The sequence below is a fragment of the Leuciscus leuciscus genome (assembly GCF_965113295.1).
Source record: "Leuciscus leuciscus genome assembly, chromosome: 12".
NCBI lineage: Eukaryota > Metazoa > Chordata > Actinopteri > Cypriniformes > Leuciscidae > Leuciscus > Leuciscus leuciscus.
The window spans coordinates 4777823-4794885 of NC_138736.1; the positions used below are offsets into that span (position 1 = coordinate 4777823).

Sequence of the window (17063 nt, forward strand, 5' to 3'; positions counted from 1 at the left end):
TCTGTTATCGCGCCTCGTCACTGGCGCAAACACACACACACAGAGTTTTGTTTCGGGACTGACTTTGAGACGGACGAAAGCTTATTTTCCATCTCCAGTGGATGTTTGTAGCTTTAGATTGCAGTATGTGGCGTCTTCTCGCTGGGTTCGTGCTTCTGCTCTGTGCTGCAGGTAAAGAGAAAACAACATGACAACAGGAAGAAAACATTATAATGTAATACTTGATCTCGTGATTTAATGGCTGCCATAGATTTCCTGTGCTGTTTCTAACACTAAACGTGTTGAGGGAGAAAGCAATTGCATATTTAGACTTAGTAAGGTTTGAAGTATTCGTAGTGTGTATATTATGTCTGTGTATTTGTTAATACATAAAAGTAAAAGCTAATGTAACTTTTACATCATCCCCAGATGCCACACCAGTTGGTGGCAGAACAGTTCCTGATTTTGGAAAGATGTATCATGTCAAAGGTGCATTTCTGCCTAATTACACAGTACATCCCAGTACAGTACACTTCTTTTTCAGTATGTTACATGTACCTCTTTTATGTAGGTATGCTGACTTTGCCTTATGCTGAGATAAAGGAACCGTTTGAAGCTTGGTACGACCATAAGGGGAACAGAGGTCGCATCGACTTTTATCATGGTCAGTGATCTTCAGATGATTAAATCAGGCAGTATTGAAATGGAATAGATTATGTATGTAGTTTCTACTAATTGCTGCCATCTATACAGGTCAAGTGAGCACTTTTTTTATCGGAAACGACTTGGATTATGGTGTCACTTACAAGATCACACCAGTTACCACTGAGACAGAATTCAATACTATGAAGTGTTTCCAGCTTAATGGTACCAAGGAGGATCCAATACTTCCACAGACAGCACTGCCTGATCTGCAGGGCTTTGAAGTATGTACTTCTTAAAGGGCCAGTTCACCTAAGAGTGAAAATTCCCTCATCATTTACTCTTTCTCATGTCGTTCAAACCTGCAACAAGGCTGAAATGTGTATAAAATCATTGTTTGTTTTGCAGTTTGAGAAGATGGAGTATTACGCAGGCGTTCTGTGTGAGGTCTGGAAAAATGTCACAAAAGTTTATCATAAGAAGAACACGTATCGTCTGTGGGTCACACGTCCAGAGGGAAATAATTCCCCAGCAGTCCCGTACCACTATGAGATGATGGGCTTCAACACTCTTTTGGGATCCCACTACGACAAATACATTATTGACTACAGTGACTTCAGTCCTCGAACTGAGTCTGACATTTTCAAACTACCAGGAGGTAACTGGAGAACACACATTTAATGACATGGCATGTTTCTGCCACTTACAGACCATCTAATCAAATGCTCACTCTTGTGTTTAGGAATGACCTGTGGGGACTTTCCTGGTCCTGGTATGGAGCATCGATTATTGGCCAATCCCCTTCAAGACTATGTCCACACCTCTCCTGTTAGCCACGCCCACCGTATGTTCGGTCACTTTAAGGAGAAGTTTGAGCGTCAGTATGAAAGTGAGAAGGAGCACGAGGAGCGCGAGCACAACTTTGTGCATAATATTCGGTGAGGAAAAAACAACAAATATTCCTTGAGATTTGGTGATTTGTAATAAAGTTGATTTTATTGCAAATCTATTTTTATTAAACAACATGCTATGAAAGGCTGCTCTATTGTGAATAGTTGTTAGGCACAACATGCAAACCCCATAGCCATGATTATATTCATAGTACAGCATGACCTGGATTGATTTTATAATATTAAAATGTAATAAAAATATTAAAGGTACAAATTTTTAGGAGAAATATAATTTAAATGATTTAAAACAAGCAGAATCTGATGCCAAATGGTTGCTTTGTTTTGGTTGCATTAGTAGCATTACTATTACTATTATTAATATTATTATGACAATAGTATAGTGATTGGCACTTTTAGAAAGGCTAGTTTTTAAGTGGTATATTATATGAGGGTATTTGTGGCAACTAGCCTTTTAAAATGGTCATACATTGTTTTGTGTTTTTGGTTACACTTTATTTGTGGGTGTCCGTGTTACAGTGTAATCATGAATTTAAGTACTGAGTAATAATATTACTTAAGTATTTACTATGGGTACTTACTAATAATGTACTTACTATAGGTTTAGGGTTAGGATTGGGGTTTGATTTAGGGTTAGTTGAATGCAATTATGCATAATTTATAGTTATTACTACAGTAACTACATGTAACGTGTAACAAGGACAATGTAAAAAAAAAAGTGGTTACACTTTATTTTAAGGTGTCATTGTTACAGTGTAATTATACATTTAAGTACTGAGTAATATTAATTAACTACATGTACTTACTGTATGGTTAGGGTAGGATTAGGGTTTGGTTGAGGGTTAGTTGCATGTAATTATGCATCATTTACTGTTATTACTATGGTAAGTACATGTAACATGGACACATTAAAATAAAGTGTTACCAAAAAAGTTACTTTTTTTAAACCGCAAATATTGCAGGAAAAATATATTTGATTTTAAATAAAGACTATCTTTGAAAAAATTACGAGGCCTTTTTTTGGTTACAGTACATAGACATATCAACTATCTAGAAACAAATGAGAATATGGAGCCATAATAAACTACAATTACATAATGAGAATGATCTTTGAGAATGATGAGTTTGACGTCCTTTTCTTCTTCAGGTATGTGCACTCTATGAACAGAGCTGGTCTTTCCTTCTCCCTCTCTGTCAATCACCTGGCGGATCGGTCTCAGGAAGAGCTGGCCATGATGAGAGGATGTAAAAGATCTCATGTTCACAGACAGGCTCAGCCTTTTCCCTCTGAAATGCGCTCTATAGACACCCCTGACTCAATAGACTGGAGGCTGATTGGTGTGTGACTCTTGTTCGTATTTGTAGAGTTGTATGTGAAGTCAGAGTCTTTCTATTCATGTTTAGTATTGCAGGAATGATACACAGACACCGATATACTCTTCTGTATTTTCAGGTGCTGTGACCCCTGTGAAAGACCAGGCCGTGTGTGGATCCTGCTGGAGCTTTGCCTCCACTGGAACACTAGAGGGAGCTCTTTTCCTGAAGGTAGATCCACACCACAAACTCCAGACTCCATATCCACCTTATTTTGTAATGGGCATGGCCATTTTTAAAGGGATAGTTCACCAAAAAAATGAAAATTCTGTCATCATTTCCTCAAATTGTTCCAAACCTGTATGAATTTCTTTCATCTTTCAATGGAGTTTTTTTTACCTCACTGACACCGATTTGAACTAGTCCTTGTCTTTCCCTCTCTTAGACGGGACAGCTGACATCATTGTCCCAGCAGATGCTGGTCGACTGCACTTGGGGATTTGGGAATAATGGTTGTGATGGAGGAGAGGAGTGGAGAGCTTTTGAGTGGATCATGAAGCATGGTGGCATTTCAACCGCTGAGAGCTATGGAGGATATATGGGCATGGTGTGTGTTCATACACCACACACACACATCTCCACCTGGCACAAACGTTTCTGACTGATTCAGATAGTTGTTTCAGTTATAATTGACCTCTATAATGGGAAACAATATTTCCTGATTGCATGAAAAGGTCCACCTACTATAATTTGCTTTCTAGAAAGTAGAAATTAAGATTCCGGTCCATCAGATACGGATGGTTAAACGGGTCACTGATCAGATGACTGTGTGTGTTTCAGAATGGTTTGTGTCATTACGATAAGTCCTCCATGGTGGCACAGTTGAAGGGTTACACTAATGTGACCAGTGGTGATATTGAGGAACTGAAGGTCGCTATCTTTAAGTTCGGACCTGTAGCTGTCAGCATCGACGCTGCTCACCGTTCCTTCTCCTTCTACAGCAACGGAGTCTACTACGAACCGGCCTGCAGTGAGTCCTCACACTTTCTGCCTCACTAACTAAATCCTAACACTTGTTTTGCATATATATATATATATATATATATATATATCATTATTATTATAATTATTTTTATTTTTTTACAAAATGTAATATTATTGATATACATAGTAATTTTCTAAATGTTTCCATCCGCAAAATGTTATTCCAGATTTTTTATTTTTAATATTGTGTGTATATATGTGTCTGTAATATATGGAATGTATAAATGTAAGTATGTATGTACGTACATATAGAAGTGTGTGTGTGTGTGTATATATATATATATATTTTTTTTTATTTTTTTTTTTTATGACAACATTTAGCAGAAATATACATAAATATTAATATTATTTAATTAATATTATTTAATTATTAATATTATTATATAAAATATTAATATACATAAATAATTTAAAACAATAGGGATTTTTTTTTTTTCATCTGCAAAGTGGTTTTATATGTTAAATAGTTTCTTATTATTATTATTATTTTATTTTATTATTAAATTATATTATAAAGAAAAGAAAATTTTGCAGATGGAAACATTTTGGGAAATATGTATATTAACTACAAATATTCATAATTAAAAACTAATATTTACATGCTTCTATCTGTTTGGGACATATGTATATTAAGGTTTATATTAACTACATATTAATATACATAACAACAATAAATGTATGTTTCCATCTGCAAAATGGTATTATATTGTTATTTTTTATTATTTTATTATAAAATAACATTTTGCAGCTGGAAATGTTGCATTTTGGAAAATAGTACATTTCCTACTATATGTCAGCATTGCCTGTATACTGCAGTCATTTTTGTTTCCCTCGTTACATCCTAAAACACAAATATGATAATAGTATGCAGTTTATATTTCATACTCATGCATACTATTGTGAACACAGAAATGTCTTACAGATTGCTTTAAATCAAGTGTATATAGTACTCTTTTCTATAGCAAGCAACAATTCATGTAAAAAAATTCTATATCCACAGAAAACGGGACCGATGACTTGGATCATGCTGTGCTAGCAGTCGGTTATGGGATATTGGATAACGAGCCCTACTGGCTAGTGAAGAACTCCTGGTCCACTTACTGGGGCAATGATGGCTATGTACTGATGTCCATGAAAGACAACAACTGTGGTGTGGCCACTGATGCTACTTACGTCACATTAGCTTAACATATACATACTCATCCTACAAAGAAAACCACACAACAGCGGAATTGTTTTCATTGCTTTTATTTGATCCTGGGTGCTGGACAATTGATCACAGTTTTATTGTGCTTCAGTCAGAGTGTCAATACATGGAAAGTCTTAATAACAAACTGCTTGTTCATTGTAAAATCACATTAAGACTTGCATCATGCAGCAAAAGTAACACTCACACATACATTGTCCACAGGCAATGATCAGCAACTAGCAGGCCTTTAAAACAGTTTCATTAGATGCTAATTGCTTTATTCTCATGTCATCTCAGCGTCTTTTCATTTCCTCACATTGTAAGACCTTGCCTTTCACAGGACCAGGCAGTTACAAATCAATTAACATCTCATGACAGAGTAAGAGCCTTAAGATCCTAATAATCATGCGGTAATATGAAAAAAATGTTTTGGTTAAAGGGATAGTTCTATTGATGCGCATCCTGAGACAAAACAGCTCAAACATGCATTTTAGTCTGGGACTAGGCTTAACCCTGGGTTGGTTAACCCCAGGTTATTCTAAACCCTGGGTGGCATTGTCATTGATTGGACGAGTGACTTGTTTATATAAAAGCTCTGGCTAGGGCTGGGCGATATGGCTGAAAACTGTATCACGATATAAGTGTTTCATATCGGTCGATATCGATAATTATTGAATTTTTTTATAACATATTTAAAATAAGGACCAGTCCAGGAGACAAATATATTACATTTAAAGATTTTTTATTTTAAACTTAACCTACCTCTGATTATAATCCCATCAGTTAAAAAGGCAGAAATGTCAACACGACCATGGAAAACTCAAAAGTCTAAAATCACAATGAACACTTAACAATTATCTCTTAACATTAAGGTGCAAAATTAAAGAATACGTAAGAAATGCTTTATAAAGGGGTGGGCGATATGGCAAAAATATAATATTACGATTTCTTTCTATAAATTATATAAATCTATTTCTTTCTATTTTCTATAAATTATACATTGATACTTATTAAAGCTATTAATAAAGTTATTAGTCAAGAGCAGTGAGTGATTTTCTCTTTACATTTTGTTGTTTTATTAACATTAAAGGGATAGTTCTCCTAAAAATTCTAATTTTCATAATTTACTCTCTCACGTTGTTTTAAACTCGAATAAGTTTCTTTCTTCTGTTGAAAATAAAAGTTATTTGGAAGAATGTGGGTAACCAAACAGTTGATGTACCCCAGTGACTTCCATAGTATATTTTTCTCCTATGGAAGTCAATGGGGACCAGCTACTGTTTGGATACCCACATTCTTCAAAATATTAATATTAGAAAATATTAGAAGGCAATTAATACAGGTTTGGAACAACATTAGAGTGCGTAAATAATGAGATAATTTTTATTTTTGGGTGAACTATCCCTTTAAGGACAAGCGGCAGCGTGTTTACTATTACTACTGTCTCTTTAAGAGCTGCGCGCGACGCGTCTATTATACACGCATTTGACAAGCAGATTTTCTCTCAATTTTCTCAAGTTTGCTTTCACTTTAGACATATCCGACTAGTTTATGTAAACCTTGTGTGTATAACAGTATTAGCAAAATAAGACTCGAAAGATAACTTAGTATTCAGGCGCTGGTAGACAGGCTTTTAGTGCATGTGAGCTTCACATGTATGCGCTGAGAAACGCACACGCTAGAACAGCGCATAAGCACGCGAATAACAGAGAAACTGACGACGGTCTTGCATAATCTGCAGACGACATTGGTCTGACTACGGTCAGACTTTAAGTCAGGCGAGCTGACTTTTTCTGTTTTATCTAGTTACTAGAGAGTGAGTGCCTTTGTTCATGCAATCAAACTTGCTTTGCTGGTTTCTTCCAACGAAAAAAATAAATAAATAATTATCGAACGTTTTATCGAACGCATTTTTTATTGATATTGATTACGTGTCTATCGCGATACATATCGTTATCGTTTTATCGCCCAGCCCTAGCTCTGGCATTACGCATCCTCAAATTATACATTGCCGAAGGTACTATCAAGTTTTTCCTGAATGAACTTTTGGGAAAATAAAGGTTAAAAACTCCAATTGACACATTTTCTAATTTCATTTTTCCAAATGAACAGTGTTTCCGCATGACTGTCCAAAGCATGTAAATATTATAGGACACAGCACCTATTTTATAGGACAGTCCAAGGGTTTAAATTAAACCTGGGGGTGAGTAAATAATGACGGATTTGTTTATATCAGTGGAACTATCCCTTTAAGATCTGATCCCCTGTCAACATTGAGAACATTAGATAAATTGCATTAGGCCTATAATAAAATAGTTAATTTCTATCAAACAATTTCATGCAGTAAAAGTACAATTCCCTTTTTTTTTTAAAGTTAATGTCAGTATATAAAGTTAAAAACTAGATTGTGTCATTTGGCAGTGTATGGCTGCAGAAGTGGAAGTATCATTGGCTCAAGCAAAGTTGGAAAGACATGGCATATCAATCCCACACTGACATTAAACCACTTTAATTGTGCGTATGATGACGTTTTTTTCACTAAAATCAATAGAAAAACTAAATCAGCACTAAACAAGATACTTTTCCCTGTAGCTACTGAGACTATTCAGGATGCTAACATGCTAATAAAACAATTTCAAACAGGCAGAAGCTTTGGGAATTTTCATCTCAAGCAAAACTCAAAGCCCACAAAAGACAAATATGGTGTAATTCCCAAACACTGGACACATGCATAAAGGACTACATTACAAAGAAGGCACTGGTTTTCTCTCCACTAGACCAAACACTCACTAAAGTTGCTAGTCAGTTTCCAGTGGTGCCAGTGGGAGGGACGTTCTCATTCTAAAGAGCATCTGATTGGACAAAAATCTCTAGTGCAGGATGAGTCATCAATATTTTTGGTCCATTTACCCAAAAAAATTTTTTTTTACATTTTAAATATGAATATATGTTAAAACTAAACTGAATTTATTTAGTTTAGCTTGCTCATTCACAAATGTTTGTTAGGAGCATATCTGTTTTGCATAGAGAGGCCAGATAAACAATTTGGGTGGATAGAGCCAATCGCATTGCTTTCAGATCCACTCATCCATGTTTTAAACTTTACACTTTAGTAAACTGCTAGTCCTGATGTAATTCAGTTAAAATTATGAAACGTATCAAAATGTATCAAAACCTGAACCATTAGCAAGTTTCACTGTCATCAGCATGACTGATAAAGAAAAACACTCTACAAAGAGAGACTGCATAGAGTTTGTGTGTGATCATGTATGCCTATCTGGACTCGTCTGCTAAACTCTGCAGTTCCTGTCCTTCTGTGCTGCTTGGTGATTGGCTGGTATGGACAGGAATTTGTCCGTCATATTTCAGAGTGGACCTAAAGGAAGAAAAGGAGAAGAAACTATTTGAGAGATGTGTTAGCAGGGTTAAAGGGCTTTTTATTTTTGGGTTAGGGTTAGGATTAGGGTTAGTGTGTGAGGAGGATTCATTGTGTACTTCTCTGTATCATAAATGCTGTCTGGTAGTGGTTGATTGGCAGTCTCAGGTAATGCTAGGGCAAACACTGCAGCAATGAGAGGCGTGGAGCCAAATATCAGCATTGGCACAACAGGTGTGTGGCGTCCAAGCAGGTTTATTAGTGGCGCTAAAACTCCACCCATCCGTGCGAACATCGAGGAAACGCCAATACCGGTTTGCCTGCAGATACAAAAGGCATATTATAAATAATTTCCACATACTGTTTGACAATAGCAAGCAGCTCTTCAAGCTGGTTTTGTGGTCCAGGGTTACATTTGTTTAGAAAGGAACTATAGTTAGCGCAGTTACAGGAGTGTTTACAGCCATAGACATGTCAATGTTTACAGCACCTCTAGGCACTAACACTCGCCGGTTGTGGTAAGGGCCGTTACATTTCTGATACGCGCCCTAAAAGGTTAACCAATCACAACAAACAGCTTTATCACTGTAAAGCTGCTTTGGAACAATCAGTATTATAAAATGAGCTATTTAAATAAAGATGACTTGACTTGACAACAGACTGTGACCAGCAGACCAATCAGAGCAGAGTGTGCTTTTCGGAAGGCGTGTTTTAAAGAACCCGAAAATAAGGGTACGTTTACATGACAACGATGTACTAAAAACTTTGTATCGCTTTTTTCAAGTACAGACGACAATCTTGTCAAAACAATCCCCAATCACACGGATCCGTGAAAACGACTAAAATCGTTGTATTATGATGCCAGGCCAGTAGATGGCGATGTCACTTGATAAAGAAACCATAGAAAGAAACACAATGCGCCTTTAGACCGGACACATAATACGCATGCGCATGACGTCACCATTTTCACAAATTCGGGGATGATAACTGTATCGATTTCAAAAACTTGTGCTTTGAAACCCATTTTCTTGCATTTTCATGCCCCCAAAATGCTGTTGTTATGTAAATGAATGGACAAAACGCATGAAACGGACCCTAAAACAGAGAATTCAGACAGAGGGTGAAAACAGGTGCTGCAACAATACAATCTAATGAAAAATAGTTAACATTAAATTATGTAAATGTATCGGTAGACCCCATAAACAAATTATGAATCTGTAAATGAGCATAATATGAGCCCTATTAAGAAACATTTTAATCAAAAACTTGATAGAAAGTCATGCCACAGTGCATTATAGGCTACAAAATGCCATTTTATGTATACAGTCTTTTCTGTCACTGTGTGTACTATTTCACATAGTTGATTAGTTAATTCTGAACACATCCACATACCAATTATAAAAGGGTGTGCACACTTGTGCAAAAGTTCTGAAATTATTTATCTTTGTTTCATTTTTTACGTCACAAAAAAAAAAACTTGTTTATAATAAGGGTGTATAGATTTTTTTATATCCTATGTATATATGATGCGAATGTGAGTACCTGAGAACAGTTGGAAAAAGTTCAGCAGAATAAATATAGATGATGGCAAAAGACGCTGTAATTCCAAATTTCCCCACCATGGCCAAACCAGTTCGGATATGAGGACTGTCTGAGAGAAAGAGAGTGTGAAAATAAAATGATGGAAACGAGAGTAGGAATGGCCACAATAGTGCAAGAAAATACTACACCCTTGGGAAAAGGACTTGAAAAGTGTCTCTGGGCATGTTTGACTGGTCACCTGCTGGGACAGTGAGGGTAAGCAGACATGCACCGCCTCCCACAGCCAGGAACACACTCAGCGGGATTCGTCGACTCCAGGGCAGGAGAACCAACACCAGTGACCTTGCGGGAATTTCCACCAATCCAAACATGAACTGAGTTAGGTAAAGGTCTGATCCAAGGTCAGACACACCCAGAGACAGACCATAATACACCAACACATTAACAAACCTGGAGAAACACAGAGACAAAAAGTCAATTAAGGGAGACCTTTATGTGCGTGTGAAGGACATGACTTCAAACACTGTACATTTACACTGCACACAATAGAGTTTGTGGGTGCGTCTTCAGCTATAAGCATGTGGACTTTTAGAAAATAAACCCTTAAAAGACACTTCACACTCTGACTGGAGACTCTTTGTCATGGATTTTCACCAAAGTGTCATTTCCACCACATCTCAGATGATGTACTTAATCTGTAATGTGTGTTTAATAGCATTTAAAGGGATAGTTCACCCAAAAATGAAAATTCTGTCGTTAATTACTCACCCTTATGTTGTTCCAAACCCATAAGACTTTCGTTCATCTTCGGAACACAACTGAAAATCTTTTTGATGAAATCTGAGAGCTTTCCGTCCTTCCATTGAAAGCTACACAACTACCACTTTGACACTTCAAAAAGTTCATAAAGTAATTGTAAAACTAATCCATATGAATTGAGCGGTTATGTCCAAATTTTCTGAAGAGACTCAATCGCTTTACACGAGAATGAACCTCATTGGTTCTCACACATCAAGCGAACATGCTTGAGCTTATGTTTAACACAACTGATGTGTGAGTTGATGAATGTTTATAAGTGTATAAAAGCCCAAATTTCTAAGTGCATAAAGCACAAAGCTCAAACGATAGAGTATTTTCAGAAAATTTTGACTAAACCAATTGAATTGAATTGAATCAATTCAACTCAATTCACATGGATTAGTTTTACAATCTCTTTATGAACTTTTTGAAGCGTCAAAGTGGTAGTTGCGTAGCTGTCAATCAATGGAGGGACAGAAAGCTCTCAGATTTCATAAAAAAGATCTTCATTTGTGTTCTGAAGATGAAAAGTCTTACGAGGGTAAATTTTTATTTTTTGGGTGAACTATCCCTTTAAAAAAATAAAATAAAATAAAATGGCAGATTCCTTTCTATTTTCATAACTAGAATTTTATGTATCCTAAATATATACACAATTATATAATATTAATAATTTATTTTTATTATATTAATATTATTAATTTTAATTATATTAATCAAAATTAAATAATATCAGTCTTTTTTGCAGAATTTGACAAAATTACAGCTTGGTTGGAAATGATACACAACAAAAATATTCTATTGAAGGGATGACATTTACCTTGAATAATATTAATATTAATATGATGAATGTTCATGTTATGGGACCAGGGTAAAACATTAACATAAAGGGCATTTGAAATGCAGCAGGAATATAAAAAAGAAGGCAAGATAAACACTTTCTAAGACACTTTGGTAACACTTTATTTTACAGTGTCCTTGTTACATATGTTCCATGTACTTACCATAGTAATAAAAGTAAATGATACATAATTACATGCAACTAACCCTCAACCAAATCATAATCCTACCCTAACCCTACAGTAAGTACATATAGTTGCTTAATATTACTCAGTACTTAAATGTATAATTACACTGTAACAATGACACCTTAAAATAAAGTGTAACCGACACTTTTAATGTGTAACATTGAAGTCTCTTAGTTTTAATAAAAATATATAAATGGATATAAAAGTGCCTGAAGTTGAAGAAACGTGTAAAACTATACATTACACAGATACATCTCACCAGATGTAGAAGAGTATGAGCGTTCTCCTCCTCATCTGGGGAGTTCGGAGCAGATCCACAGCTGTATACTGACTGCGTCCTTGCGGGCCCTCGTATTGCTCCACCTGTGATAACAGACGTGATGCTTTAAAACAGTGCAGAAAATGCTATAAAAACATCCTGTTTTCATAACCAAACATTTACAGACACACATTGGGGGACGATGGCAGAAACCTTGGTAAATGCACTTGATGATCTGATGATGTGAAAGTCATCTCCATGTTGCCCTGGTGTTGTGAACCAAAGCTTCAGACTATCACTTCCTAAAGACTACAGACAAAGGCTCCTTGGTTTCCTCGGGTGGGGGATGGTTGTTGTCATGGTGATGCTAACAGAGCTATTAAGAGTTTTTATGGGATTGGAAGATTGTGCCAGAGGCGTGACGGAAAAAAAAAGCCAGAAAGAGTGAAAGCAAGTCCATGAGAGAGTTTGTGGTACCTGAACCGAGGGAGGAAAGGTGCGGCCATTGACCAAAGCCGCCTTACGCAGAAGATCAATCGCCTCTTCCTTTCGGTTATTCACCAACAGCCAACGGGCGGAATGTGGAAGAACCCTGAGAAAAAGGAGGAGAGGAGAGATTTATGTTGTCAGAACGATAAAGGCAGAGGAAGGGAAGAAGTCAAGTTATAAGAATGATAGAGAGAGAGTGAAAGAGAGACTTTATGTACTCATTTATGAGGATAAGAGTCTCTGAGCCTTATTGTGTAATGTCAGATACATATACAAATTATACTATCAATGCTTTAAATTAATTGTTTTAGTATTAGTATTATTAATAATAATAAGTGTACACTTTTATTTAAAGTTTAAATCCAGTAAAAATATAAAACTTATTTTAAAATGTTATCAAAATAAAGTTACAGTAACTTCATATAATACATACAATTTACACAAAAGTTCAGACAAAATAAAAAACTGTTTACCAACATTGATCAAAATAATAAATAACGAAATCATCATATTAGAATGATTTCTGAAGGATCATGTGACACTGAAGACTGGAGTAATGATGCTGAAAATTCAGCTTTGATCACAGGAATAAATTACATTTGAACATAATATCTAATATAAAACAGACATTTTTAATTACAACAAAATTTCACAATATAAAAATTTTTTCTATCTATCTATCTATCTATCTATCTATCTATCTATCTATCTATCTATCTGTGTATATAAATATATATATATATATATATATATATATATATACATACAGTATATACTGTACACACACATATATTATATATTTACAAACTTTTATGTTAGAAGCGATTCATCTCGTTTAATCGATTTGACAGTCCTAAAATTTATTTTAAAAAGTTATTTGTTATTCACTTGTTAACTTGATGTATCCTTCTGTGTTGTCTCACCAGATATAGAATATGAAGAGAAAGCCTGGTGCAGAGATGGCGAGCTGCAGCTTTCTCCAGTCTCTGATGAGATAGGCTAAACCCGCCAGCAGCATGTAGCCAAAACCGAAGAAGTAGTCGGTGAAGATGCCGGCCAGCATCCGTCTCTGTGTGCAGGTCCACTCTGTGCCTGTGGAGGGAGGTTAAGCGTTTGGGGGAGGTTGGGATTGGGGTTTAAGGGCTCAATCTAGGGTATTTAGATCTATGGTAAAGAAGAAATAAGTTTGTTACTGTTGACATTTAATCTCAACGTCACATTGAGCAAGAGTTAGGTGTGTGAATTTGACTTAAAATATCATGTTGTGTTTACTAAAAATATCATCAGTGTCTTGCTCAAGGGCCTCAATCATGCCAATTAATGTTCAACACGTGTTCTATCATTAGTGAATATCAACAACTATGTCACGTTATCATCTTTTCCATTTGATTTCATCGTGCATGATCAGTGCCAACTAATTAGATGGATAAGTAAATGTTTTCTTGATATGAGAGAGAGTGACTCCAGCATGCCATGACTCACCTAGCACAAATGCATTGATTATCACACCCGACACTGTAATTCCTATGATGAAGCGCAGGGTGACATAAACGGGGAAGTTTGGAGCGAAGGCAGCGGCCACACCAAACACTGTCTGAAGCGCTAAAGACAAGAGCAAGGCAAACCTCCTCCCATACCTTACAGAGAGAGAGAGAAAGAATGAGAACGATTTGATGAAGAATGTTGTTGGATGGATGGGTGTTTTTTTATTATAATACAGAAGAGACTTTGATAAAATTATTTATTAGAATCAGGTGAATTTGGCCACTTTTGAGCATCTCAATGTCAAATAATGCTCGGTTTTCCTTAAAGTGGCCATATTATGCCCTTTTACATTTTTTTTCTTTTCTTTTTCTATTAGGTTTTCATTCTTGAATGTAAAAAAGTTCCTCTCTTCCCAGTCTGTCAGTAACGCTCTGTTTAGTTCCTGTCTCTATGAAGCCCCTCCTTCTGAAAAGCACAATGTGCCCTGATTGGTCGGTTGGAACAGTGTGTTGTGATTGGTCAACAGCTTCCAGTGTGTTTGGGAAATGCCCCGCCCCTTACCATAACCGTGAGATTCAACACACTACTAACTAACTCAACCAGGCCCCGCCCCTTTATTCTGCGTATGTCTTGGATGGGAATTATTTAAATGAGGAATATTGTGACGTGAAAACTCAAGATTACAATGGAGGAGTTTCAGGGAGTTCAGAAACAGTGACACTGATATAGAGAATAACTCCCTTTGAGTGACTTTGTGCTTTGCATAACTTTTTCATGCTCAAACAGCAAAATTACACACTAAAGAAAGTTGAAAATGTAAAAAAAAAATATTTAAACTTTAATTCACCCTATAGCAATGGTTCTCAACATTGTTGACTTCAAGACCACCTTTTGTCCAAAGCTGATATGTCTCTGTAGTACTTCTGTTGTAATAAGAACAAGTAAACTCAAATACGTATATGCTGTCAGTAGTGTTTTTCTATAGCATTATAATTAAGGTTATGTCAACAACATTTATGTCCCCTGGACATTTGCTCAGGTCTCAGAGGAAGTTTGAGAAGCACTGCTATTTAGTGTACACAAAGTATACAGACCATTAAGTTGGAAACAGTGGTGTGTATTTACTTTCTATGAATGCATAAAATAGCTCTAGGCAACATGCATTTGATATTCAAAATTAATAACAAAAAAGAAAGAGAGACAGAGAGAGAGCTATGAGCAGGGCATGACTTCAAGTTTCCCTCAGGTTGTTTAGGGCTGAGTGACCAAAGCGCACATGTGAAGTGTGAGGATGTGTGTGTGTGTGTGTGTGTGTGTGTGTATACCTGTCTGCCATCGCTCCAAACACTACAGCTCCTACCAGCAGCCCCAGCATATAGACAGATGAGCCCAGACTGTTCAGACCTGCCTTCTCACACACCAGATCCCACTGCACAAACAAACACACAAAACTAAAATCATTACTGGTTTATTTTTAGTTTTGAGAGTTTTTCTTGTTTCTCATATTTCCATTAGAGTGCTAAATTTGATCACTAAATTAGTGAGCACTCCAACTAGTGTAGGAGTTGTTGTTGTCATGTGAAACCTCCAAACATTGTTTCTTTACAGGACAAAAACTGTGACATGTATGGTGTAAAATATAATGTCCACTACATAGGACAAAAGTCTATTCCTGGGTCCCCGGAGGACTTATTATTTAGCCTAGATGTGTTGTTGTAGAGTAGCCTATATGTAACAAAAATTATACAAGTTTTATTTTATTATATAGGCTATTTTAACTACATAACATGTACATTTACCAGGCCTATATATTATGATATAACATTGTTTTTGGTCAAATAATATTTATGCCCATTTAAGAATAAGAACGTCACATTAACCCGTGTTTACCTCACTGACAGTGGTGCTGTGGAAGATCTCGTGGTTGTACACCCATCCTGTCTCACACCTGGAGCGTGCACTACGGTTCTGTCCTGAAACTACCGTGCACGAGTCCGCGTGCCCCGGCAGAAGAGAGATGCTCATGTTCACATTTGAAAGGTTGGAGGCGGTAAGCGACCAGTCCTCGTCCCTCCTGGAACCCCGACAATAGTGGGGTGGCGTGGCGCCTGTGAAGACGCTCGCCATCATGTGGAATGCGAGAAAGATCTGCGGTAAACATATCCACACATACAAAAGCTTCTGGTATTTCCCAAAGCCACCGACTGTGACCAGCAACTGGTCGAAATTCATTCTCGAGCTTGGAAAAATAAGTCTTGAGGGAAATGAGCCTTCACTCCCCCATCAAAACACAGTGATCAAGAGAACAGTGAAGCACGTCTATAAAAACAGCTAAATTAAAAAGCATTATTTTCTATCCTGAGGAACTCGCGCAGAAATCAATAGGATATGTTTACGCAGCACGTGCCATTGTTGTTGTTAATCTACAACATCATCTTAGGGACAACAAAATTATATTTTGTCGCACAAGCAAGTCCTGTTCAAGACCAAACAGATCATTAAAAGCCAGGCATGTCAAAGTGAGTTGATGTCCACTTTCCAGACGCGTTTTTCCATGGCTCGCGACAGATCTGTGTGTAAAACACCACACACCCCGCGCGCTCAGCTTGTTACAAAATCGTGAAGCAACTAGAAAGGCTGGAGCAGAACAGTATCGTCTGGAATGGATCGAGAGCAGCTGCTACTGTTACTTTTACTAATTTGACCAGAAACCATGAAGAATAGCCTGTATACGCAAAGGATAATACAAAGCAAACACTATTGTCTGGAGTGAATTGGCTGATTAGTTTGAAAAATCCCTTTCGAGCATTTTGTGCAAGTGGTGGATGGTGGCGTCTTGGTCTAATTGGGACACGCGCATAATGAGACCGTAGATCAAAGCTCTGTGTAAATGAGTCCCACGCGACCCACTGTACCTTATACTGGGAACAACAACCTCCGGCTCAAAACAAGAGTCAGAGACGGGGACTTGGAGAAACAAAAGCGTGCCTTCAGAAAGAATGTGTGCTTT

At 36.7% G+C, this 17063-nt stretch overlaps 2 protein-coding genes across 2 annotated transcripts; one reads left to right on the plus strand and one right to left on the minus strand.

Annotated features, from left to right (window-relative positions):
• LOC309510907 (digestive cysteine proteinase 2) lies at positions 1–5221 on the plus strand. Its single transcript, XM_082185893.1, has 11 exons — positions 1–171; positions 409–468; positions 551–643; positions 733–905; positions 1030–1279; positions 1364–1559; positions 2677–2867; positions 2983–3074; positions 3289–3450; positions 3684–3873; positions 4888–5221. Exons 1-11 carry the CDS (start codon positions 102–104, stop codon positions 5073–5075), a joined length of 1665 nt encoding a protein of 554 aa, XP_082042019.1. The 5' UTR covers positions 1–101; the 3' UTR covers positions 5076–5221.
• LOC309510911 (solute carrier family 22 member 13) lies at positions 5150–16630 on the minus strand. The gene is made up of 11 exons (XM_082185900.1): positions 15944–16630; positions 15379–15482; positions 14051–14205; positions 13492–13660; positions 12557–12671; positions 12080–12183; positions 10233–10444; positions 9995–10103; positions 8572–8772; positions 7067–8452; positions 5150–5681 (listed from the first exon to the last, which is right to left on the minus strand). Exons 1-10 carry the CDS (start codon positions 16283–16285, stop codon positions 8350–8352), a joined length of 1614 nt encoding a protein of 537 aa, XP_082042026.1. The 5' UTR covers positions 16286–16630; the 3' UTR covers positions 5150–5681; positions 7067–8349.
• Positions 16631–17063: the final 433 nt, after the last annotated feature.